This window comes from Equus asinus, chromosome 24 (genome assembly GCF_041296235.1).
Source record: "Equus asinus isolate D_3611 breed Donkey chromosome 24, EquAss-T2T_v2, whole genome shotgun sequence".
Lineage (NCBI taxonomy): Eukaryota > Metazoa > Chordata > Mammalia > Perissodactyla > Equidae > Equus > Equus asinus.
The window spans coordinates 38,504,284-38,532,102 of NC_091813.1; the positions used below are offsets into that span (position 1 = coordinate 38,504,284).

Below are 27,819 nucleotides of genomic sequence, written 5' to 3' on the forward strand. Positions count from 1 at the left end.
TAGAAATCCTAATAAACATCAAAAGCAGGTAAAGTATGCAGAGAAAAGGTTTTGAATAATTGTCTTAAAGATTATATCAAAAATTCTATTTTTTTCCCTGGAGAGAGATGATCTATAATATACAAAGCAAAAGAAACACAGAGGCAGTGTTCACAACCCCGGATTAAATTAGCTAAAAATATGAATCAATATGCGTAGTAGCAGAATGGACCAAAGCAGTGAATTTTCATAGAATAAATGTCATTTTAATTTTTATGATTCAATATTGGTTTTAGAATGATTGTAAAAGTTTAAACAAAAATCTGCAGGACCCATTAGTATTCTTAAAACTTGGTTATCTCTCAAATTACCGTAGGGAAAATTGTCTACGAAAAAATTCAGAGGTAGAAAAAGAATAGAGAAAAGCAGATAATATGAAAGGAGCAGAGCTAAAAATAAGATTCAGGGGGACAAAAGATAGGACATTAAAAAAAATCCATTGATGAGCTGCTCACAGAGAAATCCATAAACTGAGAACTATGTTAAAAGCGAAAGCGTAGAAAATGACTTATCAGCAAATGCACATACACAAATAATAAAAGCAAGGTAAGCGTGATTAATATTAGATACTGGATGTGTAGGTGAAAAGAATTAACTGGAATAAAAAGTTATTTTTATGTAATAAGACATACTTTCTATAAATAAAGGCAACTGTCATAAACTATTATAATATCCTTCGATTATGTTAAGTCAAACTATTAAAAATAAAAGATGAATTTTTAGAAAGACAGTTGTATTATGGGAACTACCATGAATTGTCAGGGGGAAGATAAGTACAGCAATTGTTTTGGAAAGCTATGAGGCAAGATGTACTAACAGTCTTAACTCATATTATTTGGGCTCAGTAATTCTAATTCTAGGAATCTATTTTTAAAATAATAAAACACATAAGCAAATATTTATAAATAGCTGTTTACTAAAGCCTTACTTATAGCAATGATGGTTAAATCATGCTATGTTCATTTTATATAATCATTACAATTATGAATTTGATCGAGGCTGGCCTGGTGGCGCAGCAGTTAAGTGGGCATGTTCTGCTTTGGCGGCCCAGGGTTTGCCAGTTCGAATCCTGGGTGTGGACATGGCACTGCTTGGCAAGACATGCTGTGGTAGGCGTCCCACATATAAAATAGAGGAAGATGGGCATGGATGTTAGCTCAAGGCCAGTCTTCCTCAGCTAAAAGAGGAGGATTGGTGGATGTTAGCTCAGGGCTAGTCTTCCTCAAAAAAAAAAAATTATGAATTTGATCAATTTTTGATGCCAGGAGAAAAAGCTCATAATAGTGTACAAATAGTATATATTTGATAATTGATATAATAACTATAGCTTTCTTATAAACACATTATCTTGACTTTTTCATTTAATCCTCATAATAGCTCTATGTGACTCTGGATTCAAAGTTTAAATTGATGTTCTCTTTTATATGTTTTGCGTATTTTATAATTCAACAACTATAAATATGCATTCTTTTTATGACAAGAAGAGCAAATTTATTTTAAGAACCATTGAGAACATTAAATAAGATAAAAAGGCATAATGCCATAATTTTCTATAGTTCTTTATGGTTTTTAAAGTACTTTCACATTACTTACTTAATTTGATCCGTATAATTAGGGTGATTTTATAATTTATTATCCAAACCATGACATTTTTAATTGTACAAGAGGGTGCTATTAATATTTATACCAGGAAGACAACTGTAAACTTGAAGTGTCCAAATAAACCAAGATCTAGACCCACTCTACTAGAAACGTCTCTGTGAGGTCAGCGGTGCTTCCATACCTTGATTCCATTTTAGAACTTACAAAAGTACTTAAAAGACTTGATTAAATCATATAATCAAAGAATAGTGGTTCTGAAAATAGATTAGAAGTAAAAAGATTGTCTTGACTTAGTCCATGGTTCTTTTGATTAAAACAAAGCCAAAATTAAAAAAAAAAAGACTCTGGTGACAATTTCCTCAATTAGAAAGTTTTGAATAGTACAGTCCCAAGAGGTTTAAAATCTAGGAATCACACAACGTTTTATTTGATTACAATTCAATGCCACTGAAATTTTTGAAACTTTGTAATATTCTGCTAAGAAACCTGAGATTTACAAAATAGGATACCTAATATATGTGATTACAGGAAATTATAGATTCATATACTATGAGCCAGAACCCTTCCATCCAAGTCATACAAGAAACGCAACTGACAGAGAATGAATCTAGATAAACATGTTTAGATGAATGAACATCTAGCTAAATTATTTTTTATAAAAGTAATTATGGAGGACAATGGTAAGTGAAATGGCTAATAGTGATTTGATTAGAAAGTTGAAAAATTTACTGAGCAAGCTTGAGAGTTCATGATCAAGCATTAGGCAGACAACAGTGGGAAAATGATGTTTGCCAAGGCTTTGGCTGGTAGAATTACATGTCTGAAAAATCCAGCTATTTGGCCAATGGTGAAAAAAGAGAGGAAAGAAAATCTAAGGGAACAAATGTGTAATAGGTATTAATTATAGACCAGGGGCAGTCACTGCAAAATATGACCTGCAGATGTTTTATTTAGCCAACAGAGCGGTTTTTTAATGCTTTTGAATTTGAAACACTTTAGGCAGGTCAGCAGGCATTCCAGGTTTGCATCCCCTCTGTCCTTCTCCACCCGGGTCCCCAGCAGGGTCTCTACTAGCTCTGGAGAGACCTAACTGGGCACTTGTAAAAAGCTCCTTTTTGGGAACATGCAGCCCAAGGCACACAACTCTGTGAACAGAGCAGAGTTGGGATTGTGGCTCCTACTTACTACTCTGCCATGAGATTTTGTGAGATTTAAAAACTGCACACCCTTGCCTGGGAAATTCTTACTACTGTCGTATGACCTACCATTTTGCATGTTGATGTTACCTACCTGGTCCCCAAATGTCTTGCATTATTGACCCTGAATTACAATTAGACGTCTTTATGACATTATGGTATCATAATCTAAACTAAAGAAATTTAATTGGCCAGTAGATAATTTACTTTGGAAACGATGCTGAATCAATATTTTCTTTCTTTCTTTTTGAGGAAGATTAGCCCTGCGCTAACATCTGCCACCAATCCTCCTCTTTTTGCTGAGGAAGATTGGCCCTGAGCTAACATCTGTGCCTTTCTTCCTCTGTTTTATGTGGGACACCCACCACAGCACAGCTTGACAAGTCGTGCATAGGTCTGCACCCGGGATCCGAACTAGAGAACCCTGGGCTGCCGAAGCAGAATGTGCGAACTTAACCACTGGGCCACTGGGCTGGCCCGCCTGAATCAATATTTTCTTTCTCACTGTATTATTTGACTTTTTCCTTTATTGATACAAACATCAGAAATATTTAGTTTTTAATGGCAAGAGAAAAATTAACTTCATGTGAAAAATATAGCCAGAGGTTTTTTTTAGACATCACTAAAAAAAAGTGAATATTGAGTACCTATTATAGTTATATATATTCTTGAAAAAATACATTAGGGTTTACACTTATATCCAACTATTAGAATGACATATCTATTCTTCTTATGAATAACAAAAGTCACTGTTTCTACTTTTGTGTTTCTTTATTTAAAGGAAAATGGATATCTTAAGAGGTTGCTAGGAAAGTTATGCAAATGAAAAAAGGTAGTAAAAAGAGTAAATATGCTGGAATATAAGGAAAATAAAAGTATCATAATATTTAATTTCCATGAGATTATGCTGATGAGACCCTTATTAGCATATTAGGTAGACCAGGGCAAATATTACCTGCTAAATCAATGCCACTTTAAAAATAATTTAATTTAGAGGCCAGCCTGGTGGCGCAGCAGTTAAGTTTGCACGTTCTGCTTCAGTGGCCCGGGGTTTGGTGGTTCGGATCCCAGGTGTGGACAGGGCACTGCTTGGCAAGCCATGCCGTGGCAGGCGTCCCACATATAAAGTAGAGGAAGATGGGCGCAGATGTTAGCTCAGGGCTAATCTTCCTCAAAAAAAAATTAATTTATATACAAAGTTTTATTTTAAATATAAATTGATAATTGGTAGTTTTTCTTTCCTTTGAGGAAAATAAGTTGGGCAATTGGCTAGGAGGGTAAGGAAAACTTATTTCACCATCGATAACTTCCAGCTTTGAGAGAGTGGGGAAAAGAACTACTGACTTAGCATCTCCTTTTACCTCTGTTCCCCTTTGGCGGTGACCATTGTTATATGACAGTGCAATGGTGCAGGTGCGTGTAACCCACTCGATCTGTGAAGTTAGTGGCATCCTGTGCTTATATGTGTCTCCCAGAGGCATCTGTGTGTCATCCCGCAGGCTGCGTTCAGTGGATATAAAATGTCTGCACGCTGCGAGTATATGGCCTACTCTATCAGAGGATATTAGCTAAATTAAAGCACATGTTAAATAGAATATAGGTGCAAGTATTGAAATGAGTTATCCAGATGAGATTGTGCTGTAATCTCCTTTACTCAGAGTGTTTTAAAACCTGCAAAGGTATATTTTAAAAGCTCCCAAGGTAATTCAAGATATGAGTTTTCCCTACTCGAGGTTATGCAGAATACCAATCAATGGCCTTGTTAAGCCTGCCTTTACCTGTTAATTTATCCTGGATCCCCAGGTTTTGCTCTGTCTCTTAGCTTTGCCCATATAACATGGCATGTTATCTTTATAATGAGAGGATGAGATAGATCCATTAGAGTAAGAGACATGTGCTATTAATGAGTTTCCAGCCAGCTATCAAGGTATCATCAAATGTGGTTTATCTTGGTGAATGAAAGTTTGAATAGAGAATTAAGCTCCCACACTGACTGTTGAAGTGCAGTGGATCATTTTGTTATTTAATGTCACACTTCACTGGCCACACTTCACAGAGCAGTGAATCATGCTTAAAACAAGCAGCCTTTACTTTAACGACAGCAGATAATGCAGCAGAGGTGAATAATAAGTGTTAGCAGTCTTAACTTTCTCTTGCAATTCTCTCTCCCAGGTGCCTGATGGGCAATTTACAAAGTACATATGCTCTTTTATAGATTGGAACTTGGGATCCGGCCAGTGGCCTGAATATGACAGAAAGTCAAAAGGGAAAGCCAGCCAACATCACAGATTCCTTATCCAATCGTTCTTTGATTGTTACCACCATTTTGGTAGGTATTTGTTTTTCCGTTCTTTTTGGATAACTGTAGAAATAAAGACGGAAGTGGTTGGGGAAGGACATTATAATTGAAGCAGTAATGAACAGAATGTAATGCATTTTACAGTTACTTAGCAATTACTGTCTAACAGACGAGTCAATGTTAATTTAGTCACAGTTTTATTCTGTTAGTCTTCAATGATGGAAATTGTATTAATGTTTGGGCTGCTTATGTTGACTAATAATACAGCTTCATATATTACTGAAAATCTTTACAATTTCTGCAAAACTAGTTGCTATTGAAGAATTGTCGATGTTTAAGATTTGAAAAATGCGTGAACATGCAGCTGTATAAATATAGTTATGTGACGAGCCTCATGTGAACTTTGCTTCCGCTTTTGTCTCCTGAAAATATATTCCAGAGGGCATGCCATTCATTTTTCTGGATTTTTTTCTATTATAATTCTATTTTAACCTTGCTTTCAATTTAATTGTTTTCATCATGGAGAATCACTTTTACTTTACTAATCTCCCTAATGAAATCAAATGACAAGTGCTTTTTTAAGCCAGAAATATTTTCACGCCAACAGAATTAAATTAATACTGATAAGCTAGATATTTTTACCCCTCTTGTAATTATATATTTTAATTAGATCACACAGTAATGTTCACTTATGCCTACTATGCCTTTTGCAAATAGGAATTTTAATTTTAGTATAAGCAAGGAACTCTTATATTATTTAGTCGGTACTTTCTACCTATAGAATAAGCTTATCAATGGTAGTTCTTATGTCTCCCCGGATAGTCAATAAAAATGTAAGGTTAATGTCCAGAACAAACCACCACACAGTTTCAGCATTTATGTAATTTCTACATTTGATCTATGGTGGCAAATCAAGCTGGGAGGAATTCATAATCTTGTCCTTTTAGTAACAGCAACGGATGTCAGATCTCTAGGCATGTCAAAATAAAATAACTTTGGTTACAGACTCTTGATAGTGAAGCAAAGCTGGTAATCATGAAATGATGGTGATGAAAGCTCATGAAGTCTTTTAAACACTCCCTTACTAAGAACCCCAGTGAATACTTGCTTCCTTATCCATCATATTCAAACTTTCTAGGTCCTTTTTAACTTAATTTTATATCTCCCTCTCTTTTCAAAGATAACTGTCATACTCACCAATCCACCATCCCTGGTCTTCAGATGGAACATTCTCACAGGATGCTAGTGCATCCTTTTTCTGCTGGTGTGTCCTGGATTTCATTACTGCCTGCTAGGACTATTACAGTAGCCACGTAACTGTCCCTCATACCAACAGCGTTCCTGTTTGCAGTGCACCCAACCCTCCACTGTAAAGATCTACTTCTGTGATTTTCCTGCTTCCTTGCTTACAAATCTTTAGTGAATCCTTACGGACCTTTAAAAAGGCCCCCAAATTTTGACCCTGATGTTCAAAGCCTTCTACAGTCTTGTCTTCTCCTACCTTTCTATCTTTGTTTCCCATTATTACTCCCTTTCCAGAACCCTGTGTTTTAATTGAACTGGAATAAGCAGTTACCCTATTATTGTGATTATGTCAACCCTGTTCCCTTTGTCTGCACCATGTTTCTCTCCATTTCTGAGATATTATAGTACCCGTCAGTACTTTATATTATTTAGAATTAATATTATACTGTCCTTTACTTCACATGTGCAGTATTTCTCCCAAAATCACTGAACATTTCTTGGAGGAACAAGATCTGACTATGTCTCCTGTTTTTACACCATGTGTGCCTCTACAATGCCCGCAGAGTAGAGAGTGCTGTGCAGGGGACATCTGTAGTCTTCAGCAATTGGCCGCCATACTTCTTTCTGTGTTCTCCTTGATCCAGCCAAACTCCCAAACGCATCACTTATTTTAGGCTCTGAATCTTTGCTCAGTTCTTTATGTTCCCCTGTGAAAAATCCTCTTCATCCTTCCAGACCTGTCTCAAAAGACACCCACTCCATGACATGGTCTGATCTCTCCATGTTGTGTGTACGTGTGTCTGTGAGCATGCGTGGGTGTGGGGTGTACAGTTTATGTGTCATAATACTCTATTGTGGCACTTACCATGCATTGCTTTTATAGTTTAGAAAATTTGTGTATATCTGTGACTCCATTTAACATGAATCTGTTCAAGGCCAATGATCAAATTTTATACTTTTTTGATCTCTCAATGTCAGAGAAAAGTGTCTTAGGCATGGCAAGCACTCAACAAATATTTGTCAAATTAAATTAAATAAATGGTATTTAATTAAATGGAAAATTGGAGGTAGTATGCACCTTTCAAATGACTATGTTTAAATATTTTTCAAGTGTGCAGGTTATTGCAAACTTCTTGTTCAAACAAAGTGGGTGATTAAGACTACCCATATCATTTCTCAGTCTTCTTAATTACTCAGGGTTGTTTTTTCCAAAGTTTTTTTTTTTTTTTTGAGGAAGGCTAGCCCTGAGCTAACTGCTGCCCATCCTCCTCTTTTTTCTGAGGAAGACTGGCCCTGAGCTAACATCCATGCCCATCTTCCTCTACTTTATATGTGGGACGCCTACCACAGCATGGCGTTTGCCAAGTGGTGCCATGTCCACAACTGGGATGCGAACTGGCAAACCCTGGGCCGCTGAGAAGCAGAACGTGCGAACTTAACTGCTATGCCACCGGGCCAGCCCCTCTGCGTTGTTTTATAAAAAATATCTGATGTTTTTCTCAATAATAAACAATTTTGTATCTATAGATAAACATGTAGTATTTAATCTTAACATCTTATCAGAGCCAATCATAAAGCTTTTAAAAACGTACTGCTATACAAAATTAATTCCATACCTTTAAAACAGTATTTTTGAGCTTTGGACCTTGGACATCTTCATTTTTTTAAGTTCCCCAGATCTTTCTGATCTATAATGATGATTGAGAACTACTTCTCAGATCATTGCTCTATATAACAGGTGTAAGGTCAACTGTGGAACATACTCAAAGCTCACATTTTAATAAATAGTTTACTTTATATTCTAGAGTATGTCACTCTACTGGTTTCTAAGAGATACTGATATTTATTAAAAGGAAAGGCACTTTGTTTTTATATCACTTAGTTAAAAAAATTATTTTTCTGAGTACTCTGATCACAAAGTACCCCCAATCAAGAAAAGAACAGATTTGAAGAGATAATTTACCTTATCTATGGAAGTCTTATGCTTGATGTAATTTATCGGTGTTTAAGTCATATTTCATAAGGCAGTTATGATCATTTGATTTATGTTATGATTATTTTGTCCTTTTCTCTCTTGGAAAATGTCAGAGGAGATTCTGGCTGTGATGTGAATAATGACATCTCCACAAAGAGAAATTCACTTCTTCTTGTTCAACATTTTTATTATGTGTCTTAAAAAAAACCAGTGAGGTTTTCTAGAATTCACTTGATTATGCTAATCATAATCAGGTCCATTTCTCTTGAATTTTATGTATTCATTTGTTTTTATTCATTTATTTTTTTATTTAACAAATATGTACTGAATAATGGTGAAATTGTACTAAAAGCTGTATTTGATGAATACAATAGACATGGTCTCCTGCCCTCATGAAGCTCAGAAAATGGTAAGGATTCATATAGAGGATTACACACGCACACACACACACACACTGCACCTTGTGATTAGGATATAAGAAAAAGATAAATGGTTGATATCTTTTACAGGTTGATCCTGAGTTATACTGGAGGTCAAGAGTGGAAGGATTAGTCCGATTAGGCCTCACTGCAGAGGAATAGCCAGATGAGACCTGAAGTTTGAGAAGGAATTAGCAAGCTAAAGAAAGGGGAAAGGAGAATTCTTGGCAGAGAGAACAGCATATGCAAGGGCCCTGAAGCAGGAAAGATCTTGGAAAATTTGCAAAATTGAAAGAAGACTATGATGGTGGCTGGTGCTTTGGTTTGCTTCTCAGCTTCATCACATATGATTATATGAAGACGGTTCATTACAAAAAATGCTAGGACATTTTTTGCATGTCTACTATGTGCTAGACATTGTTCAAAGCATTACTCATGGATTTACTCATTTAATTGTCATAATAACCTTTCGAGATAGATACTATTATTAATTCTATTTTACAGGTGAGGAAACTGGGTGTCCAAATTTCCTAAGTAACCTACTCGTATCACAGAGCTAAAAGTAGAGTATCAGAGTTTCAACCAATCTCTGTAGCCAACTTGAACAACTGATACTATACAACGAGAGCTCCACTGGCTCATTATGGAAAAGTCTAACAACTATAGTTTGTGACCAAAATAGTATCCTGTTTGAGAATTGTTTACCTAAAACAATGTGTCTCATCCAGAAAACCCACATATGCCATGATGAGTGTGTCCCCAGACGTCTAGACATTCCCGTCAACAGAGGCCAAGATTCAGCCTACTCTTGCCTGGATGTCTTGAGCCTCTTGTTTCTCTCCTCTCTTCATTTAGCACTCAGTTTTCTTTCAGCTTCTTTAATCCATAATCTCAGATTTTCCTGGGCAATCAAAATAGCATTGGGGCTTCTCTCATTCTCTGTTTAGAATTGAGATTAAGCATCTTGTTTACAAATGTCTTTTACTCCCCATCAACAACACAACCTATGCCCAATGCACTACATGAGTGCAGCGTATGTTTATATCATAGGATGGATTCATTTTAGAAAGCCTTAAACAATTTTTTAAATGTTTAGATTCTTTTTAGTTTTGATTTAAGATTTATGGTATCATGCAATTTGGAAATTTACGTAATTTCACCTGAAGCTCTAGACCCAAAACTCAGTTCTGCTTATGCCGTCTCCTTAACATTCCTCATGTTACCTCTCTGGTCTTTGAATTTCAAGTTCAATTGTTATTAAAATTCCCTTGCTTCTTGTGTTTATCATTATTAATGGAACTAAAAATAGCAACTTTAGAATCATGTTTTCATTTATGATGATTTTGCTTATTACATAAAAATTCCTAATTGCCAAAAATACTAATTCGAATGAGATGTAGAAGAATAACGTGTGCTGTATCTTCAGTTTATACCTTCATCCTGTTGTCCTTACTGCTGTGGATTCACTAACTAGAGGCAGGATCAAGTGACCGAATACTTGAGTTCGTATGGGAATTGCTTATTTTCCCTCTGTGTTCTTGGTTTTCAATAGATTTTTTTCAGGCCTGTCTAAGTGTGTTGAGTGCTTCCCACTGTGCTGCTTCTGTATAATAATTGATTTTTGTCTATCAAAAGATTACTAGCACTTAAAGGCCAACTACGTGTTCTTTCTCTTGGCAACTAATACCATTTTAGTGTGCAAATGGCTATGAATTTGTTTACTTTTTCACAAAAGGCACTCTTAAGGAGGTTCTTTCTTCCCCATTGCTCAATGAATTTAACAAATGTGCTTGCATCTGCAACTTAGTCTTATTTTTTAATTTTTCTAGCACTTCCCGGAAGGTTACATATTGCACTATTGAGTTTACTTGCTTAGGCTTGTAAAGCTTTATTGTCGCAGCTCACAGATTTAGAAGGCTTATCTGGGAGCAAAGTCTCAAGGACAATGGAAAGAATCACAGTACAAAAGGGAAGACTGACTGAATCGTCCTCTAAATCGTTCTGAAGCTTCTCTCAATATATCAACAAAAGCAGATTTCTAGGGGTTCAAATCTGCCACTGCAATAAGTTTTCCTCTGATTCTTCTCTTTCCATTGTCACAGAAGGACTGTCAAACTCAGAGTTCTTCTTAGAGAGTTGTTAGCATTTGGGCTTGGAAAACCAGACTCTGCAGCTTCACAAAGAAAAAAAGACTTTCATTCTTAGTAACCCGTACATCATTTCTAAGCAGTTTTGAACATGTATTCTGGAAATATTAAGATCAAAACCCCTTAAGGAAGATATAGTAGACAGACATGTATAAGTACTACTTGAGTTTTAACATGTGAAATGAAAGTGCCTCATTCAAATTCACTCTCCCTGTACCCCATTCCTGCAACCAGCTTGTTCAAAGGCAACCACACCTTTTCTCACCATATTTTTCTTCTGTTTCAGGGATCATACTGGCACTACACTTCTCCCTTTCATTCTTGCTCTAATAGCTCAATCTATTGTATTTCAAATAACTTCCCATATTCTCTCAGACTTCCAGATTCGGCGAGATAAAATAAAACTATTGGTGGTGGGACCACAGAAAAAGAAAGCATGAGTTTTAATGTGAAATTAGGCATAATTTAAAAAAAATCTCTGCTTCTCAATCATTAAAAGTTTTATGAGTGACCAGACTCATTGTTACCACATAAACACACATACAGACACACACACACACACATACACATCCCTGCTTCTTTCATCCTTCTTTATTAAATCTACTTTAAAAGTGCTACCATAATAAAGATTCTTAAGTATTTTAATTTTGTTGTTATATTCTTTTTTATTGTCAACATTACTGTCAATACTCTAATCTTGTTGAAGATTATTTTATTGTGAGCAATATATTGTTTGGTATAGCAGAGTGAATAGAGAAATCTGAATTTTTGGTTCAGCTCAACCACAGCAACCTCCATGGAAATGCAATATTTTTGCTTTACCCTTCTCATTTTTAAAGATATCACAATAGAATCAGTGTAAAATTATACAATCCAAATGTCAGCTATGACCTTGATCTGAGATTCACATGTAAATTTGCAGCTACTTATAGGACATATATCGACCTGCATGTCCAGTATCAAACTCGGCATGCATCAAACCTCCTTCTTCAATTCAGCTTTTACCATAGCTCTTTCTCCTGTGTTTCCAAACTTTGTGCTTCCAGTACTTTTCGCTCAAGCTGGAGGTTTGTTTTTTTTCTTAAATACCTCAGTCTCTTTACACCCCATGTTCACAATTCAGGTACCTAAAAGTAAAAAAGGGTGGATTATTCTAAGAGAGTTTAACAAAGAAGTGAGTCAAGGGACATTTTGAACAAGTGAGATATGGTTTGTTCATGGGTACTACTGAATGGGGGATTTATAGAGTCTGATTTGAGAGACATAGTACCAAGAGGAAAGAAGAAAGAGATGGCAGCATTGAAAAATCAGATATGAGATTTCTCGGAGATGGATTCGATGTGGTGCAAAAACATTGGAGAAATGTGGATGAGGACGTCAAGGTTAAAAGCCTAGGAGGCAGAGGCGTTAGCATCGACACAGAACACAATAGGGATGTTGGGAAGGGAGATAACGAGCCCTATTTAGTCATGTATGAATGGAGATGTTGGCAATAACTTTTGTGTAGTCAAATCTTGATTATTCATGTAAGAGGATAATAAATTAGATTCAGAGATGAAATGCAGTTTAGAGATTAGCTAATAGGTGCAGTCTCCTTTCCCATCAAACCTTTTACTGGAAGAGCAGTAAAATGGCACATTTGATTGATTTGAGCTTCAGCTTTTTTTTTTTTGCCTCTTTTTCTCTTTCACTTGTGAATTAAGCTAATGAAATATTTAATGGCCAAAATACAAATACCAGTAGAAAGATAGTAACAACCAAGCCCTCCAATCTAAACTGATAATTCAGCCAAGTGGAGGAATTTAATAGCTTACCAGTTTTTACTAAAATATGAATTCTTTTTTTCACACAAGCACAATGATAATCTCTAAGCCATATGCTCCTTTAAAACCTTATTGCTCTGACGTCAGTAAGTCTCTTTCTTGAAATGCTGATGAACAACACAGCTAGCAATACTCTAGCCCTTTTTTCTTGAAAGTTAATTTCAATTACTCAGTCGTTATTTCTATACGAGTCACTACGATTTCAGGTGATTAAATATTACATTGCAAGGAGTAAGAAGCTCTCCTCGCCTTCCCAAATTCCAGCAGATTTCCTGTAGATATAGAGTAAAAGCAAAAACTCTTTTTAGAATGAAAATTACAACCAATAAAGACTCAGATTTTTGTACATTATGTAAATTCTCTGAAGTTATTCTTCTGAAAGGAGGTAAACAGGTTGTAGCAACTAAGAATATGATGATTGTGTCTGCAGTGGTATACTAAAGGAATTCTGTGTGTGTGAAAGTCAGTCATCAAAAAGAATGCCTTGGCTTAATAGACTTGCAACACAAAATAAAGAAAAAGAAAAGAAACTTTGTAGATTGCCTCAGATTAAATTTTGAACAATAAAACCGGAAATGGTAAATAATCATCATGGTTTATTAAAGTTATTAAGGTAAAATATTGCTCTACAGGCTTGCTATGCTATTTTGTTGTTGTTTTAAAACATAAGCCCCCAGATCACGATTGTTATTCATTTTCTATCCAGAAAGTTCATGTGAAAGTGCATTTTGTAATAACATCTTGAATATTGAAATGGAGTTTGTTTTCCAGGCAAGAGAACAATATATGAGCCCTCTCTCTCATCGCTGGTTTTTGATCCTTACAAACCAGTCATCCTTAGTATTGCTTTTTCTTGAAAACATTAAGGTGTCATGATGGTAGCTGCTTTCACTTTTTCCTCCTGTTATCTTCACTTCCAATTTTGATAACCTGTAATGCACCATAGGCTTCTGACATGAATGCTAATTAGGTATGGCAGAATTCAGACTAAGAGCCAGGGTGAATAGAAGGAAATTGAAAGACCGGGACTCAGACAATGGCAGGGACTCTCTTAGCTCTACAGCTGTAAAAACACAGCAGTTGGAATGGCAGAGACTGAGAAAGGAAATGAAATAATACTATCTGGTCAATGGAGAGAGAACAGTCAACTGTATTATTATTATTTGTGCTTATCTACTGCTTATTGTTCCTGTTGGTCATTTCTTCTGACTGTGAATTGGAAAATTTATTTGGCCTGTCCAGTTAAGTTTTTATGTAATTTTTTAGCAACATTTAAGGTACTATGAATCATTAAAATGTAATTGCAATACTAGTAGTTAAGCTTATTGTTAACTAATGCCCTTAAATATATGATCGTTTTCCATTTTTAAGATCAAAGTTTACTACATACATTTATGAAACTTCCTTAATTTAGCTAGGAAAAAAATAGCAAGACTATTTTAGAATGACTAAAATGTGGTTGAGACCAATGGTGATATTTATTAAAAGAAGTGAAATTACAAACTTGAAATTGTCTGTATGCCTTGGATAGTATAAGACGTTATAAAACCAAATAGTTAATAATCTTTACAAATGTTAATGATACTAGATTCTCATTAAATCTCATCAGATTTAAATATACCATTTTAAATTAATGCAAACAAATACCTTATAAATGAATCATTCATGTATAATGTAACAATCATTAATTCTGAATTTCTTTTGGAAGAATTTATAAAACATGATCAACTAAATTAGCACTTAAACATATATTTTTTCATAATATTGATAAATACAAAATACATTTTTTAATCATCTTCCAGTTATGAGATTCACAATTTCTTTCATACTCATTAACCAAAAGTTGGCTAATTAAGAATAAAGCTCTAAAAATATCTATTATTTCTCACCATCATAATAAATATTTTCATGAAATTTTCTTAAGCAAAAATAGTATGTATTTTTGAAGCAATTTAAGACAAGCATAAGAACAATCAACAATTTCTGGAGAAAAAAATGCAAACTGTCTAAAAGTTAGGACGTGGAAATATTGGTTCTTCATTCTGCGTGAAGATGTTTGACCATGGATTGGCTCGCTTCGTAGATGGACTGGTGCCCCTATGCCAGCTGTCAAGCAGGAGACAAGGGCTGGACCGTGACTTTAGAGAAGCTTCTTATGATGTTCCAAGTCAGAGTTAAAGAAAAACAAGCTGAAGGAACAAAACGTAAAATGTCCCTTCATTGAGCCTGGTTTTCTGTTTAAACTTCCCTCTGTTTTACATCTTTAATCTACTGTTGCAGTCCTGCTCCTTTTTATTAATTTGGGTATTGGTTTTATAGTGCAAATAATTAGAATTGTCTGAAAATCTGTGATCAAAGTACTCACTAGATGTCCATAACAGGAGCTATCCTCATTAACACTGTAAAAGATAGGCTTCCTCTTCACTTTCCAATAAAATTCTTAATGAAGACTCAGGAAAAAACAACACAAAAATGATGAAAACATAGTGATATTATAAGCTAAAGTTAAGAGGAGACTATGTACCAGTATTTCAGTAGAATGTCCATCAAATAGAGCTTGTGGGGACAGATTGCTGATTATCTTCTAAAATAACCCTACTTATGAGTCCAAACAATGTGATTTTATGTTTTTATGCCATAATTATAGGAAAATATTTTATTTTTGAGCGCTTCCCTTACTTCTTACCTTGAATCACTTTATGGAAATATTCCTATATTTAAGAGATCTACAATTAACTGTTTTTAGTTGTTTAGACATTTAATCATGCATCGTATATGTAGCTATAATTTCATCTCTACCTTTACTAATTTTTAATTGCTTTTATCTGTTTTATTCTTATTTGTATTTGGTGAGCACTTCATTGAGCCTGTTTTCCTTCTTTTAATGGTATTTTATTTTTTGATTATTAACTTTGACAATAGATTCATTCTCAAGAAGACTTTCCATTTCTAGTTTTCCAATTAATTATTTTTCAAGAATGGACACTGAATTTTATTGAATACATTGGTCATCTATAGAGATTATCATTAATTTTTCTAGTTGTACTTATTGTTCCGATGAATCTATTAATCAATTTTGAAATAGTAAAAGTAATTATATTCCAGAGATAAACTATTATTGGTTGTGGTTGAAAAATATTTCAGTAGACTGCTATGTTTTGTTTTCTATATTGTTTTTAGGTACATTTGGTAGCGACTATTCCTTAGTTATGGTGTTTAACTATTTTGTTAGTTTTTTATGTCAGTGTTATCCTAACTTCATTTAAAAAGATGGAAACTGATTCCACAGCATTTGCTATCCTCTAAACCTATGTATCATGAGGTTATTTGTTTTTATTAGATTAAAAATAAAAACTCTACAGTATTTAGATTTTTTCTGGAAAGATTTCTTTAATAACTATTGTGATTTCTTTTATGGTTATTGACTTATGAATTTCATTACTTCTTTTTTGAGTCAATTTTATATTGTGCTTTGATGAATATCAAGGTATTCAATTTTTTTTTTTTTTAAAGATTGGCACCTGAGCTAACAACTGTTGCCAATCTTCTTTATTTTTTTCTGCTTTTTCTCCCCAAATCCTCCAAGTACACAGTTGTATATTTTAGTTTCGGGTCCTTCTAGTTGTGTTATGTGCGACACTGCCTCAGCATGGCCTAATGAGCAGTGCCATGTCCGCGCCCAGGATCCCAACTGGAGAAACCCTCGGCCGCTAAAGTGGAGCGCAAGAACTTAACCACTTGGCCATGGGGCCAGCCCCCAAGGTATTCAAATTTGTTAACATAGATTTTCATATAAAGTCATATAAATTTTATCATTTCTATCGAGTCCCTTTCTCATATAAAATTTGTTAAAAATTTTTTTCTTAAATTTGGTTAGTTAAGAAATCTTATTTTATTGTTGTTGTTTTTACTAAAAGACATGTTTATAATTTAGTCATTTTCTTCTTTCCTATTTTCTACTTCACTTATTTTTCTTCTATTTCCTTATTCTTTTCTTCTCAGTTTTCTTACATTTTTGGTTGTCCATTTTCTAGCTTCTTATATTTAAGCACTCCATTTATTTATTTTTTTAAAATTATTTAATGACAAATTCATATAAGGCTGAATTTTTCTCTGAAAACTGCTTTGAAGATACTTTTCTTTTAAAATAAAAATGGTGTAGCTTAGTAGTTAGCGGAGTGCTTTGGAGTCAAGCAGAACCTTCATCTCTCAAACCATGCCTGGCTTTGAAATTCAGATAATAGTTATTAGATACTGTATTTAAATAATATGCTTACTGAAAATTCTTTTTAAAGTCTACACTTTTCTTTAACTATATTGAAAGAAATTTAACCTTAGCTTAGCTATTGAATTTAGTGTTTAGGGTCTTTTTAAATGTCAACTTCCCATTCTTAAGCCCTTTACTTAACTGGTACCAATAAGAACTTTGTCTCTTTTTATCTGATGAATGTATGCTTGCTAGTTTTCATCCTGTTCATAAATTTTATCACAAAATGGCTAGAATATAAATTTCTTAAGTATTTCAGTATTTTTCCTTGAAAACACTTGATATTTTTTCATTGGTATAATTTTCACTCTTTTCTGGTTCCCCAGTTTTATTTTCTACTACTTATAGCTTTAAAGATAATTTCTTCCTTTATCTTTGCAATTTATTTTTTATATATTTATTTTGGCCAGGCCAGGTCTAGGTAAGGTTTTTTTTTTTTTTTCAATCCAATTGCCAGCTTTCTATGAAAGTATGAATTCATCCTCAAATATTCTTACCAAGATTTAAAAAATTTTCTCTCAATATAGGGACAGGTACCAGGTTAGCTATGAGTTCCTTTCATGTCTTTGGAATACTCACACCCTGAAGGCTGTGCTCTCCTGCTGCATCCTGGTCTCCTTTCTCTATAGGCCTCTGACTCAGCTGTCATCCTGGGCTTCCCTTCACCATCATCCTCGGGATTCTATTTGTCTTTCTCCTTTCCTGGAGCCCTATTTCCTACATCCTATGATTTCATTTTTCCTGAATTATTCTCTCATTTTGTTAGAGTACAGGCTGTAATAGCATCCTGAGAAAGGTCACATGAGAGGTAAAAATTTTCTACCCTTTATATCTGAAAACATTGCCTCCTGTCTATAGAATTATCAATTGAATTCTTTGGAAGGCATTGCTCCATTTGTCCTCTCTTCCTGTGGCAGTTGTTCAGATGTACATGGTCATTGTGATTCCTAATCGTTTGTATGTGGCCTATATTTTTCCTTCCTACGGACAGTTTTAAGATCATCTCTTTATTCCTGAAGCGTGAGATTTTCACTAATGATATGCCCTGGTGTGTGGAACGTTTAAAACCTCATTATGTTGAACATTCTCTAGAGTCTAGATCTGTGCTGTCTAATAGAGTAGCCCGTAGCCACACGTGACTATTTGAAATCTAGCTAGATTGAATAACAATGTACTGTAAGTACAAAATAAACACTGGCTTTCAACAACTTGATCTAAAAAATAATGTAATATATCTCAATTTTATATTGGTTATATGTTGAATGATAATATTTTGGATATATTAGGTTAAAATATACTATTAAAATTAACTTTACCTGTTACTTTAACTTTTTCTTTTTAAATGTGGCTACTAGAAGATTTTAAATAACATATGTGACTCTTATCTGTGGCTGGCATTATATTTCTATTCGACAGCACTGGTCCAGAATCTTGCTGGGATCGTTCAATCTGGAAATGCATGTTTTTCAGTTTTAAGATATTTTCTTAATATTATTTATTTGATAATTTCCTCTGCCTTTTTCTCATTGTCTCTTTCCCTCTGGATGTCTGGTAACTGATTTGTTAGACTTCCTAGCATTATGTAAAATTAGACAGTTTTTGTTTTTTTGTTTATTTTAAATATTGATGCCCAGGTCCCATACACAGACATTCTAATTTAATTGATGAGACCCTGGTAGTAGTATTGTTTGAAATCTCCCCAAATGACTCTAATGATCCTCTAATTTTCTCATGTATTTTCATCTTGTTTCATTTTTATTCTATTTTCTGAAAAAGTTCCTCAACTTTGTCTTCCAGCCCATCGATTGCTTTTCTTCTTTTTATTTTTAAGACTTTATTTTTTTAGAATGGTTTTAGATTCACAGCAAAATTGAGGGTAAGGTACAGAAGTTTCCCATATACCATCTACTGCCCACACATGCATAGTCTTCTCTCATTATTGACCTCTCCTACCAAGTGGTACATTTGTTACAATTGATGAGCTTACATTGGCACATAATCACCCAAAGTCCATAGTTTGCATCAAGGTTCACTCTTGGTAGACGTTCTTGGGTTTGGACAAATGTATAATGACATGTATCCATCGTTATGGTATCATATAGAGTGTTTTCTGTACCCTGTTGCCCCCCCTACCCCGGTCTTGCCTGAATCCTTGGCAACCACTGATCTGTTTACTGTCTCTATAGTTTTGCCTTTTCCAGAATGTCATGTAGTTGGAATCACACATTTCAGATTGGCTTCTTTCAGTTAGTAATACACATTTAAGCTTTCTCCATACCGTTTCATGACTTGGTAGCTCATTTCTTTTTAGTATGCTTTATTTATTTTTAATTCTGTTATATTTTTAACTTCCAAAAGCTTTTACAAGTTCTGGATTTTTTTAAGTAGCATTGATTCACTATAGTTTGGTTTTTGTTTTCACCTGTTCTTTATATTGTTTCTATCTCATTTGTGGTTTTTTTCCATTTTGTTTCTGCCTAGCTGTTAGAGGCTCCACTCAAGTTTTCTCAAATGTCCATTCATACTTTGGTGTAAGGCACTATAAAAGAGAGTGGGAGCTCTATGGACATGAGGAGAATTAACTGACAGGTGAACTGAACAGTGAAGCGTTTGGGGAGGGATAAGGTTTCCATCTGTAGCGTCTAACAAATACATACATACATATATATATATATATATATATTTTGAGTGGTGTAATTTATGAAAGAAATCCTTCAGCCTGGGTAACACCATCTATCTGCTAGTGTTATCAGTTGAGAAGGGAAAACAGGATGAAGAACTTACTTTTGACTGATGCAAACTTTAATTTAGTCCTCTAGATTTTAGCATGGTACTTAATCTCTGAATCCAGAGCCCATTGGACCCAATTTCTCCTTTAGTTTTCTGTCAGGGTCAGGGCAAGGAAGGATGGGTAGTTTCCCAGAGGCCTGTTGGAGAATTTACCTGGTTTTCTAATTGATACAGAGTATGGACCTCTGAGCAAGGACTTAGGAAAAGAACAAAATATTTTTTCAACTGTGTCCAGGAGATCAAGGCTTCTTGGTTTCCTGTGGCCTTACATTTACTGTCAATTCTTTCAAAATTATAGTTAAATGCCCTCATCATTTGCCTTACAACTCTGTATATTTTCAAGAACCTGTTTAAAAAGTCATGAATTTCAGCTAGATGAGTAGGGCAACTTGACCAGCCTGCCCTGCCCATGCCAACACACTAGTGAAAAGATGGGACAGTGGTGCCACCTACACCTCAACAAGAAAACAGACTGAATTTTGGATCTACGGTTTTCCACTCCAAGAGTCCATGCTTCTTTTTAAACAGAATTCATCACCAATAGCCAGCCTTTTCTTTTCACTCTGCTTATACAACTTATTTCTTAAGAAGAGTCTAGAGCATGCATTATCTCAAGTAGAATGAAGCCCTTTTTGATGACATGTTCGTGCTCTTGCCCCAGTGTTTTTCTACATGGCCTACAATCTACCAATTATTTTTCACACGTGATTTTCCGTACATATCTGAAGTCCATGCCCACACTTTTAGCAAGACTCTGTTACTCTTACTTTTCACTGTTGTGAGCTTTTCTATTTGCCCATAGCCTCAGAACTACTTGGGTAAGGAGTTAAGAGAGGGGATGCCAGTCCCTGCTTTTCACAAATCCTTGAGCTATATTTGGTTTGGGAGTAGGAATCTGTTAGGTGAAGAAGGAATACAAGATATGTCAGACAGTAGGAAAAGTATATTTGAAGACACAGCTAAGTGAAAGAGTTTAGAGTATATGAATAACTCTGGGTAATTCGCTATAGATGGAGCACAGAGAATGTGGGAGAGAAATGATAGATGAGGGTGAGCAAGCTGGCAACAGCAGAGAAAAGGCCTTGTAGGTCTCATGAAGGAATTTAGATTTTATGCTATCCATAATGAGGCAATTTTGCAGGATTTTAAGTCTATGAACAATATGATCAAGTTGGAATTTTTAAGATCCCTCTTAGTATTGGAGATGGAATTGCATGTAGTTCATGAGACAGGATTTGATGAGACCAGCCAAGAGAAGATTGCAAGAGTGAGAGCTGATAAGATTCAAACTATGGTGGTATCTAAAGGGTTGGGAGAAGGAAATGAGATTCAAAGATATATAGGGTGGAGAATGGGGAATGTTAGTAACAGTTTGCAACCTGGCATTTAAGGAGAGGTTAGAGATTAAGAAGACATTTATTTTTCTGGTAAACATGGCTGGAAACAGAATTGATGTAAAAAAGCAGAATTGGGGTAATACAAGATGAATTTAATTTTAAATATATTGCATTTAATTTTACTACTGTATGTTTATTTGATTGGCAGTTATACATGTAGTTCCACAGCTGAAGAGAATGGTTTGGGCTGGAGATGATATTTGGAGTTATCAAAATTGTTGGTAGTTGGCATCATGAATGTTGGTGATATCGTTCACTTAGCAAGCTTGTGTGTGTTTTCGTAAATCTACACCACTGAACATTGCTTTCCTTTCCTCACACTTCTGTTGATTCTGTCCTAAAATCTGCTGTATTCTGTTTGGCTTGACAAGTGATTATGAATTCAGGGCTTCCCAGGAAGATAAAGAGTCTGTGTTATAAAAAAAAGAAAATACTGTTTTTTGAATCAGGCTGAAAAGTCCCTTACCCATATTGGGAAATAGTGGTTGTCAGATGACAATCATGGGACTTTCAAGACCAGTAAGTCCTGAAATATGTCAGGTATGTCCAATCTAACTTACCTTTTTGGTCAATATCTGATTCTCAGGTCCTGATCTCTGTGTTTTCAATCACAACTTGATTACTTGACATTGACTCCTAATTGCTTCTCTTTGTTCGAGATTTAACTGGTACTCTTAATGACAGTCTATATCCGGACTTCCACCACAGTGACTCAAAAAGAAAGATACAGACCTCTTCCCCTGGCAGAAAACATACATATTTTGCTTTACTGGCATCACTAAAGAGAGTGCTTTTTGCCTAGAAATCCAGAACAACAGATGAGCCCCCAAGTCCTTATCCACTTATCAGTCAATGTATTTTATTAGGTGTGCTCCTCATAAGGCATTTGTGTTGTTAATTTATGTCATCAGCTTATGTCATTAATCAGACACCCAAACATATTAACGTGAATCCTATAAGTTTCGTGTACTGAGCTCTTGTATCTTTAGTTCTACATAGTAATTGATTTAAAAAAAAATACATGAATTTGTTTTCACCGCCTTGTTTGATTAAACCCATATTAGTCAAACAAACAAACAAAATATCATTCACCACTTCATCTGAGAACTAATAAAAAAGAAATGCCTTTCACACATAGCTGTTTGGAAAATATTTCATATTATATGGAGAATATTTTATACTGCATTCAAATGCAATTAGAGCCAAAGGCTATAAAATATTTTTTCATGTATGTGACAGGTTGTGTTTTTAAAAAGAAAATCTAGGGGCCAGCCAGTGGCATAGTGTTTGAGGTTGTGTGCTCCACTTCAGTGGCCCGGGGTTTGTGGACCTACACACTGCTCATCAAGCCATGCTGTGGTAGCATCCCACATACAAAATATAGGAAGATTGGCACAGATTTTAGCTCAGGGCCAATCTATCTCACCAAAAAAAGTCTAAGTTTATATTTCCTCTTTTCAACTTTTAAATTTGCAATTGTTGGCAAATATGCTATTCTCTGACCTTGAAATCAAGACACAACTTACATAATACAGCATGTATTTTCTGTGCCCTATAGCAATAGGGTTCCATGTTTGTTTGGTTACATCAGAATGTCACAGGTGCTCCACAGTTCCGACAGATATATGATACAGGCACGCCCTACAACTATTCTGTGGTTAAAAAGATTTTAGAAAATAAGGAGTTAAGACAAATTCATTAGATTTCTCTATCACCAAGTCTTTAATAAGTTCATATGTATTTGGATATCTCCAAAGGATGCAGTTATGCAGAATTTCCAAATATTTTTCATTGCAAGATGTTTTCTTGAAAATAAAACTTGTGGGATAATTTTCCAGAAGACTACACTATGGACTATTCTAGGTTACCCCATAACAACTTTGATGCCCTCATTGATGTTTATGATGGAATCTACTTACCTATGCAAATCCTTGATCTGCAGAAGAGCAGATCTTTTTTTCTACGATTAGTTGATACTTGGTGTCTGAATTTAACACATAACTGAGAAAGGGCTTTTCTGCAGGTTGAAGGGACAAGAGGGATTCAGAAAATCTAGGTTCAAATCCTGAGTCTGCCACTTAGTGGATGATTTACCTTGGGAAAGTTACCATAACTTTATAATGAGAATAATAATAATGTGCAAATTGAAGTTTGTATTAGAGATAAGAATTTTGAAAATATATAGCATAGTTCTCGGCACAAATTATCAGTAAGTGATCATTTTTAATGGGTGCAAAGTAATTTAAAAATTAAAAAGTAATGAATGGTGCTAATATTTACTGTCTTCCCCCAAGGCTTTCTAACATGTTTATGAACATCTTGTTCTTTCAAACCATCATTCCTCTTCCTCAGGCCATGTGAAAGTAAGATTTTTCTCCATAGATTTTCTCACTTACATTTCTCCTGCCTGAACAACTCCTACTTCTTCCCGTTTATCTAATTTGTACTCATTCTACGATCCATTTTTCTGATGGCCTTTTCTCTAGGATAATTTATCTAACTACCTTGGGACATTAAATTCCTTTAGCTGGCACCCAATCATCCTTTTATCTATACAATTTGTTCCTTAGGCACTTACAAGAAAATTTGTATTATTAGTTTACATTTTTCTGTGCAAGTTTCCTATTTTCAACTAAATTTAAATATGCTTAAGAGAAGCAGCTCTGTCCTAAAGCAGGGTATTTTCTTTTAAGTGATAGGTACTCAATTAACATTTGTTGATTTTATTGATTACAAAGGACAGCAGGTGAAAGTTAAACTCACCATTCAGTATGTAAAAAAGAACTTTCAGCAGACACGCGCTGTAAGCACTAGTGATCAACGATGGATAATCTTCATTGCACAAGAACTTTTGAGTATGACTGTTTTGCATGCATATTCAGGAACATTGAAGGGGTTGTCAGTATCTGATCTGATTTTGGGTGAGATGAGGGTAGAAAGCCAGTTAATACTCAGTTCTTTATTCTAATCCATTTTTCAATCAGCATACTTCCACCCTTTTTGGAGAAACATAAGTAGAGCTAGAGGATGGCTAATGTTGTGTCTTTCTTTCCAAGACCAAAGAGCCTCCAAACTCAATTTGTTGTACTATATTGTAAGAAACAGAATGCTAATGATTGAAAACTCCACTTCGCAATCATTTGACAAATCATGTCTTCCCCCTTCAGGTTTGCTTCTTCTCTCTCAAACATACATTCACGTTTATCCAAAGTCAAAACAGTGAGAAAATACCTAAAGGGAGAATATCGGAGAAAAAATTCTCAACCTCATTTCCTACATCAAAATTGGTTTTAGGTAGATGCTTAAAAATAATCTTAGGCAAGAGAATGCTATTCTAAGCAGGGTATGAATTCAAGTACTGATAATCAACAATGATTACATCCAGATCGTTTTTCAGAATTTTATAGGAATAAAGTTTATTTCCTAACTTAGGTCCTCATGATGTTATGTCCCCCTGTCTTTCTTGCTCCGCACTCTCTTTTCACTGAAATCATGCAGTGCTGTTCGTTCCTATCAGCATCCACAGGAATCATTTTCTCTCTCCAAAATATTTCCATCTAGGCACTTTTTTTAACTCAGCAGTTCTCATTCCTGACTGAACATAGGACCAGCCACATAATTTACACCCCAGTGCAAAAAGAAAATGAAGATGTCTTGCTAAAAAAACTGTTAAGAATTTCCAAAGCACACCAGCAGAGCATTAAACTTAGCGAGTTCCCTTCTAACTCTTGGGCCCTGTCACACACTCATGAAACTGGCCCAACTGCACATTGTAATCACCTGGAAAGTTTTTAAAAGCAGTGATGACAGGGTAGCACCCTAGATGAATTAGATTAGAATCTCTGGGAGTGGAGCCCAGGCATTAGTATTGTAATTTTAATGTAAAATATTTAATTTAATTTTAATGTACAGCCAGGTCTGAGAACTGAGAATTGAATGAACTGAGAATTCAAATACTATTTCCTTGTGACTCTGCATCGTACTTCTCTGTTTACTTTCTGTCTCTCACTAGACTGTAACGCTCCTTAAGAGTGCATACCATGTCTTCCTAGTCTTCTCATCTTCATGACATAGAACAGTGCCTGGAACGTTATGAACATCTATTAAATGGCTGTTGAATGAACAGATAGACAGATATTAATGACCTGTTTTTCCATTTTATAGAGAATAATCAAGGGAAAAGAAAGTAAAGTCAGATTTATTGGATGATCATTTAAAAGTGAAAAGAGGAAGCATGCTCTTAGAAGATAACAGAATAAAGTTAAACAGGAGATTTGAGAAAATATATCTAAATATTAATTTTCTTATTGAACAACGTGATTGACCCATACGATATCCCCCGTAATCCTGTACTTAGAGGGAAAATTGTTTAATCTATACCTTTACTCATTAAATTTTTAGTGTTGAGAAAAACCAAGAACAAGGAAAAGAGATGGGAGAATTTTTACATAGAATTAAGGAAAAATAATCACTCCCTAGATACATCTATCACACTTGAGTAATGGAGAATAAGTTTGTTATGGATGTCTCCTTCTGGATGTGCTGTACAGCTTGTGAATGGGAATAAAGTTGAGAAGTAATGGTATTATTAGCAGTGCTTTGGAATAGAATAAATCTAATTGTTCATAAGCACTAGTAAAGTACAGTTCTAAGCATTTGCTAGTTTTAAATTGCCCGTATTTTAACATAGCATACAATGATCCCCATTATACTTTTATGCTCGATGCTTACACTCATTATGAGAATATTACATATATATATGTATGCATTTATATATATATAAATAACTTGTAATTATATTGTGTAAAGAGTATATCATAGAAATCTGAGGAGACAAGACATATTTTAGTCATTATTCTTGATGCGGTGTTTGGTAAACTGAGGCCAGAGGGCTGATCACGTATTTTTGTTTGTTTTATTAAAGTAAAATTCACATAATATAAAATCCACCATTTTAACAATTTTAAAGTGTTCAAATCAGTGGCTTTTAGTACATTCACAATGTTGTGCAATCATCACCGTGAACTAGTTCCATATCCTTTTCATCATCCCAAAAGGAAAGTCTGCAACCATCAAGCATTCATTTCCTACTCCTCCCTAGGGCTGGCCCCTGGCAACCACTGATGCGCTTTCTGTCTCTCTGGTTTGTCCTCTACATATTTAAAATAAATAGAATCATATATGACCTTTTGTGCTCGACTTCTTTCACTTGGCCTGATATTTTCAAGGTTCACTCATGTTGTAGCATGTAGCATGTATCAGTCTTTCATTCTTTTTTATCACTGAATAATATTCCATTGTACGTATATGTATCATTCTGTTTATCCATTCATTTATTGATGGAATTTTGGTTCTTTCCAAATTTTGACTATTGTGAATAATTCTACTATATTTGTGTGCAAATTTTTGTGTAAGCACTTTTTTTTAAACCTTTTGGGTATACAAGTAGGATTAGAATTGCTGAATCATATGGTAATTCTCCAGTTAACTTTTTGATATGCTGCCAAATTGTTTTCCATAGCAGCTGCACAATTTTACATTCCCATAGCAATATATGAAGGTTCTATTTTCTCTATATCCTCACCAATGCTTGTTATTTTCCTTTTCTTTTTTTTTTTTTTAATTATAACCGTCCTAAAAGGTATAAAGTGGTTTTCTCATTGTGGTTTTTATTTGCATTTTCCTAATGACTAATGATGTTGAGCGTCTTCTCCTATGCTTGTTGGCCATTTGTATATCTACTTTGGAGAAATATCTATTCAAGTACTTTGCCTATTTTTGAACTGCATTGTTTGTTTTCTTTTTTGTTAAGTTGTAAGAGTTGTTCATTTGTTCTGGATGGTAGAATCCTACCAGCTGCATGATTCACAGTATTTTCCCCCATTATTTGGGTTGTTTTTTCATTTTATTGATAGTGTCCTTTGATGCAAAAATGTTTTTAATTAAGATGAACTTAAATATATCTATATTTTGCTTTTGTTGCTTGCCCTTTTTTTGTCCTATTGAACTTACATTTAGGTCAGGGATGAATTATGAGTTAATTTTTGTGTATTGTGTGAGGTGAGGATCAGCTTCATTAATTTTTGTGTGGGTATCCAGCTGTCCAAGCACCATTTGTTGAAGAAACTGTTCTTTCCATTTAAATGGTCTTGACATTCTTGTTGAAAATTAATTGACCATAGATATACGGGTTTATTTCTGAGCTCTTACTTATATTCCACTAGTCGAAATATCTAGCCTTTGCCACTACCACACTGTTTTGACAACTGTGGCTTTGCTTACTACAAAGCGTGAATCTTCCAACTTTGTTCTTTTCTTTCATGATCGTTTTGGCTATCCAGAGTATCTTGCAGTTCCATTTGAATTTTAAGATTAACCTTTCATTTCTACAAGAAAAACAGTTGGGATTTTGATGATTGCGTTGAATTTCCAGATTGCTTTGGGGATTATTGCTATGTTAATAATATTAAGCTCTCCCAATCCATGATTATGAGATATCTTTCCATTTATTTAGATCTTCTTTTCTTTCTTTCAGCAATATTTTGCAGTTTTCAATTTACAAATCATGCACTTCCTTGGTTACATTTATTTCTAAGCAATGTTTTGATGCTGTTGTAAAT

The 27,819-nt window shown here is 34.7% G+C and overlaps 1 protein-coding gene across 5 annotated transcripts in view; it reads left to right on the top strand.

Moving 5' to 3' along the window:
* GRIK2 (glutamate ionotropic receptor kainate type subunit 2) overlaps positions 1-27,819 on the top strand; it is a 627,117-nt gene that overhangs the window by 383,419 nt on the left and 215,879 nt on the right. For all 5 annotated transcript variants that reach the window (XM_014841096.3, XM_070496405.1, XM_070496406.1 and 2 more), the window contains exon 10: positions 5,053-5,166. In XM_014841096.3, the coding sequence (XP_014696582.3) occupies positions 5,053-5,166 (114 nt within the window). The remainder of the gene's footprint in view (positions 1-5,052; positions 5,167-27,819) is intronic.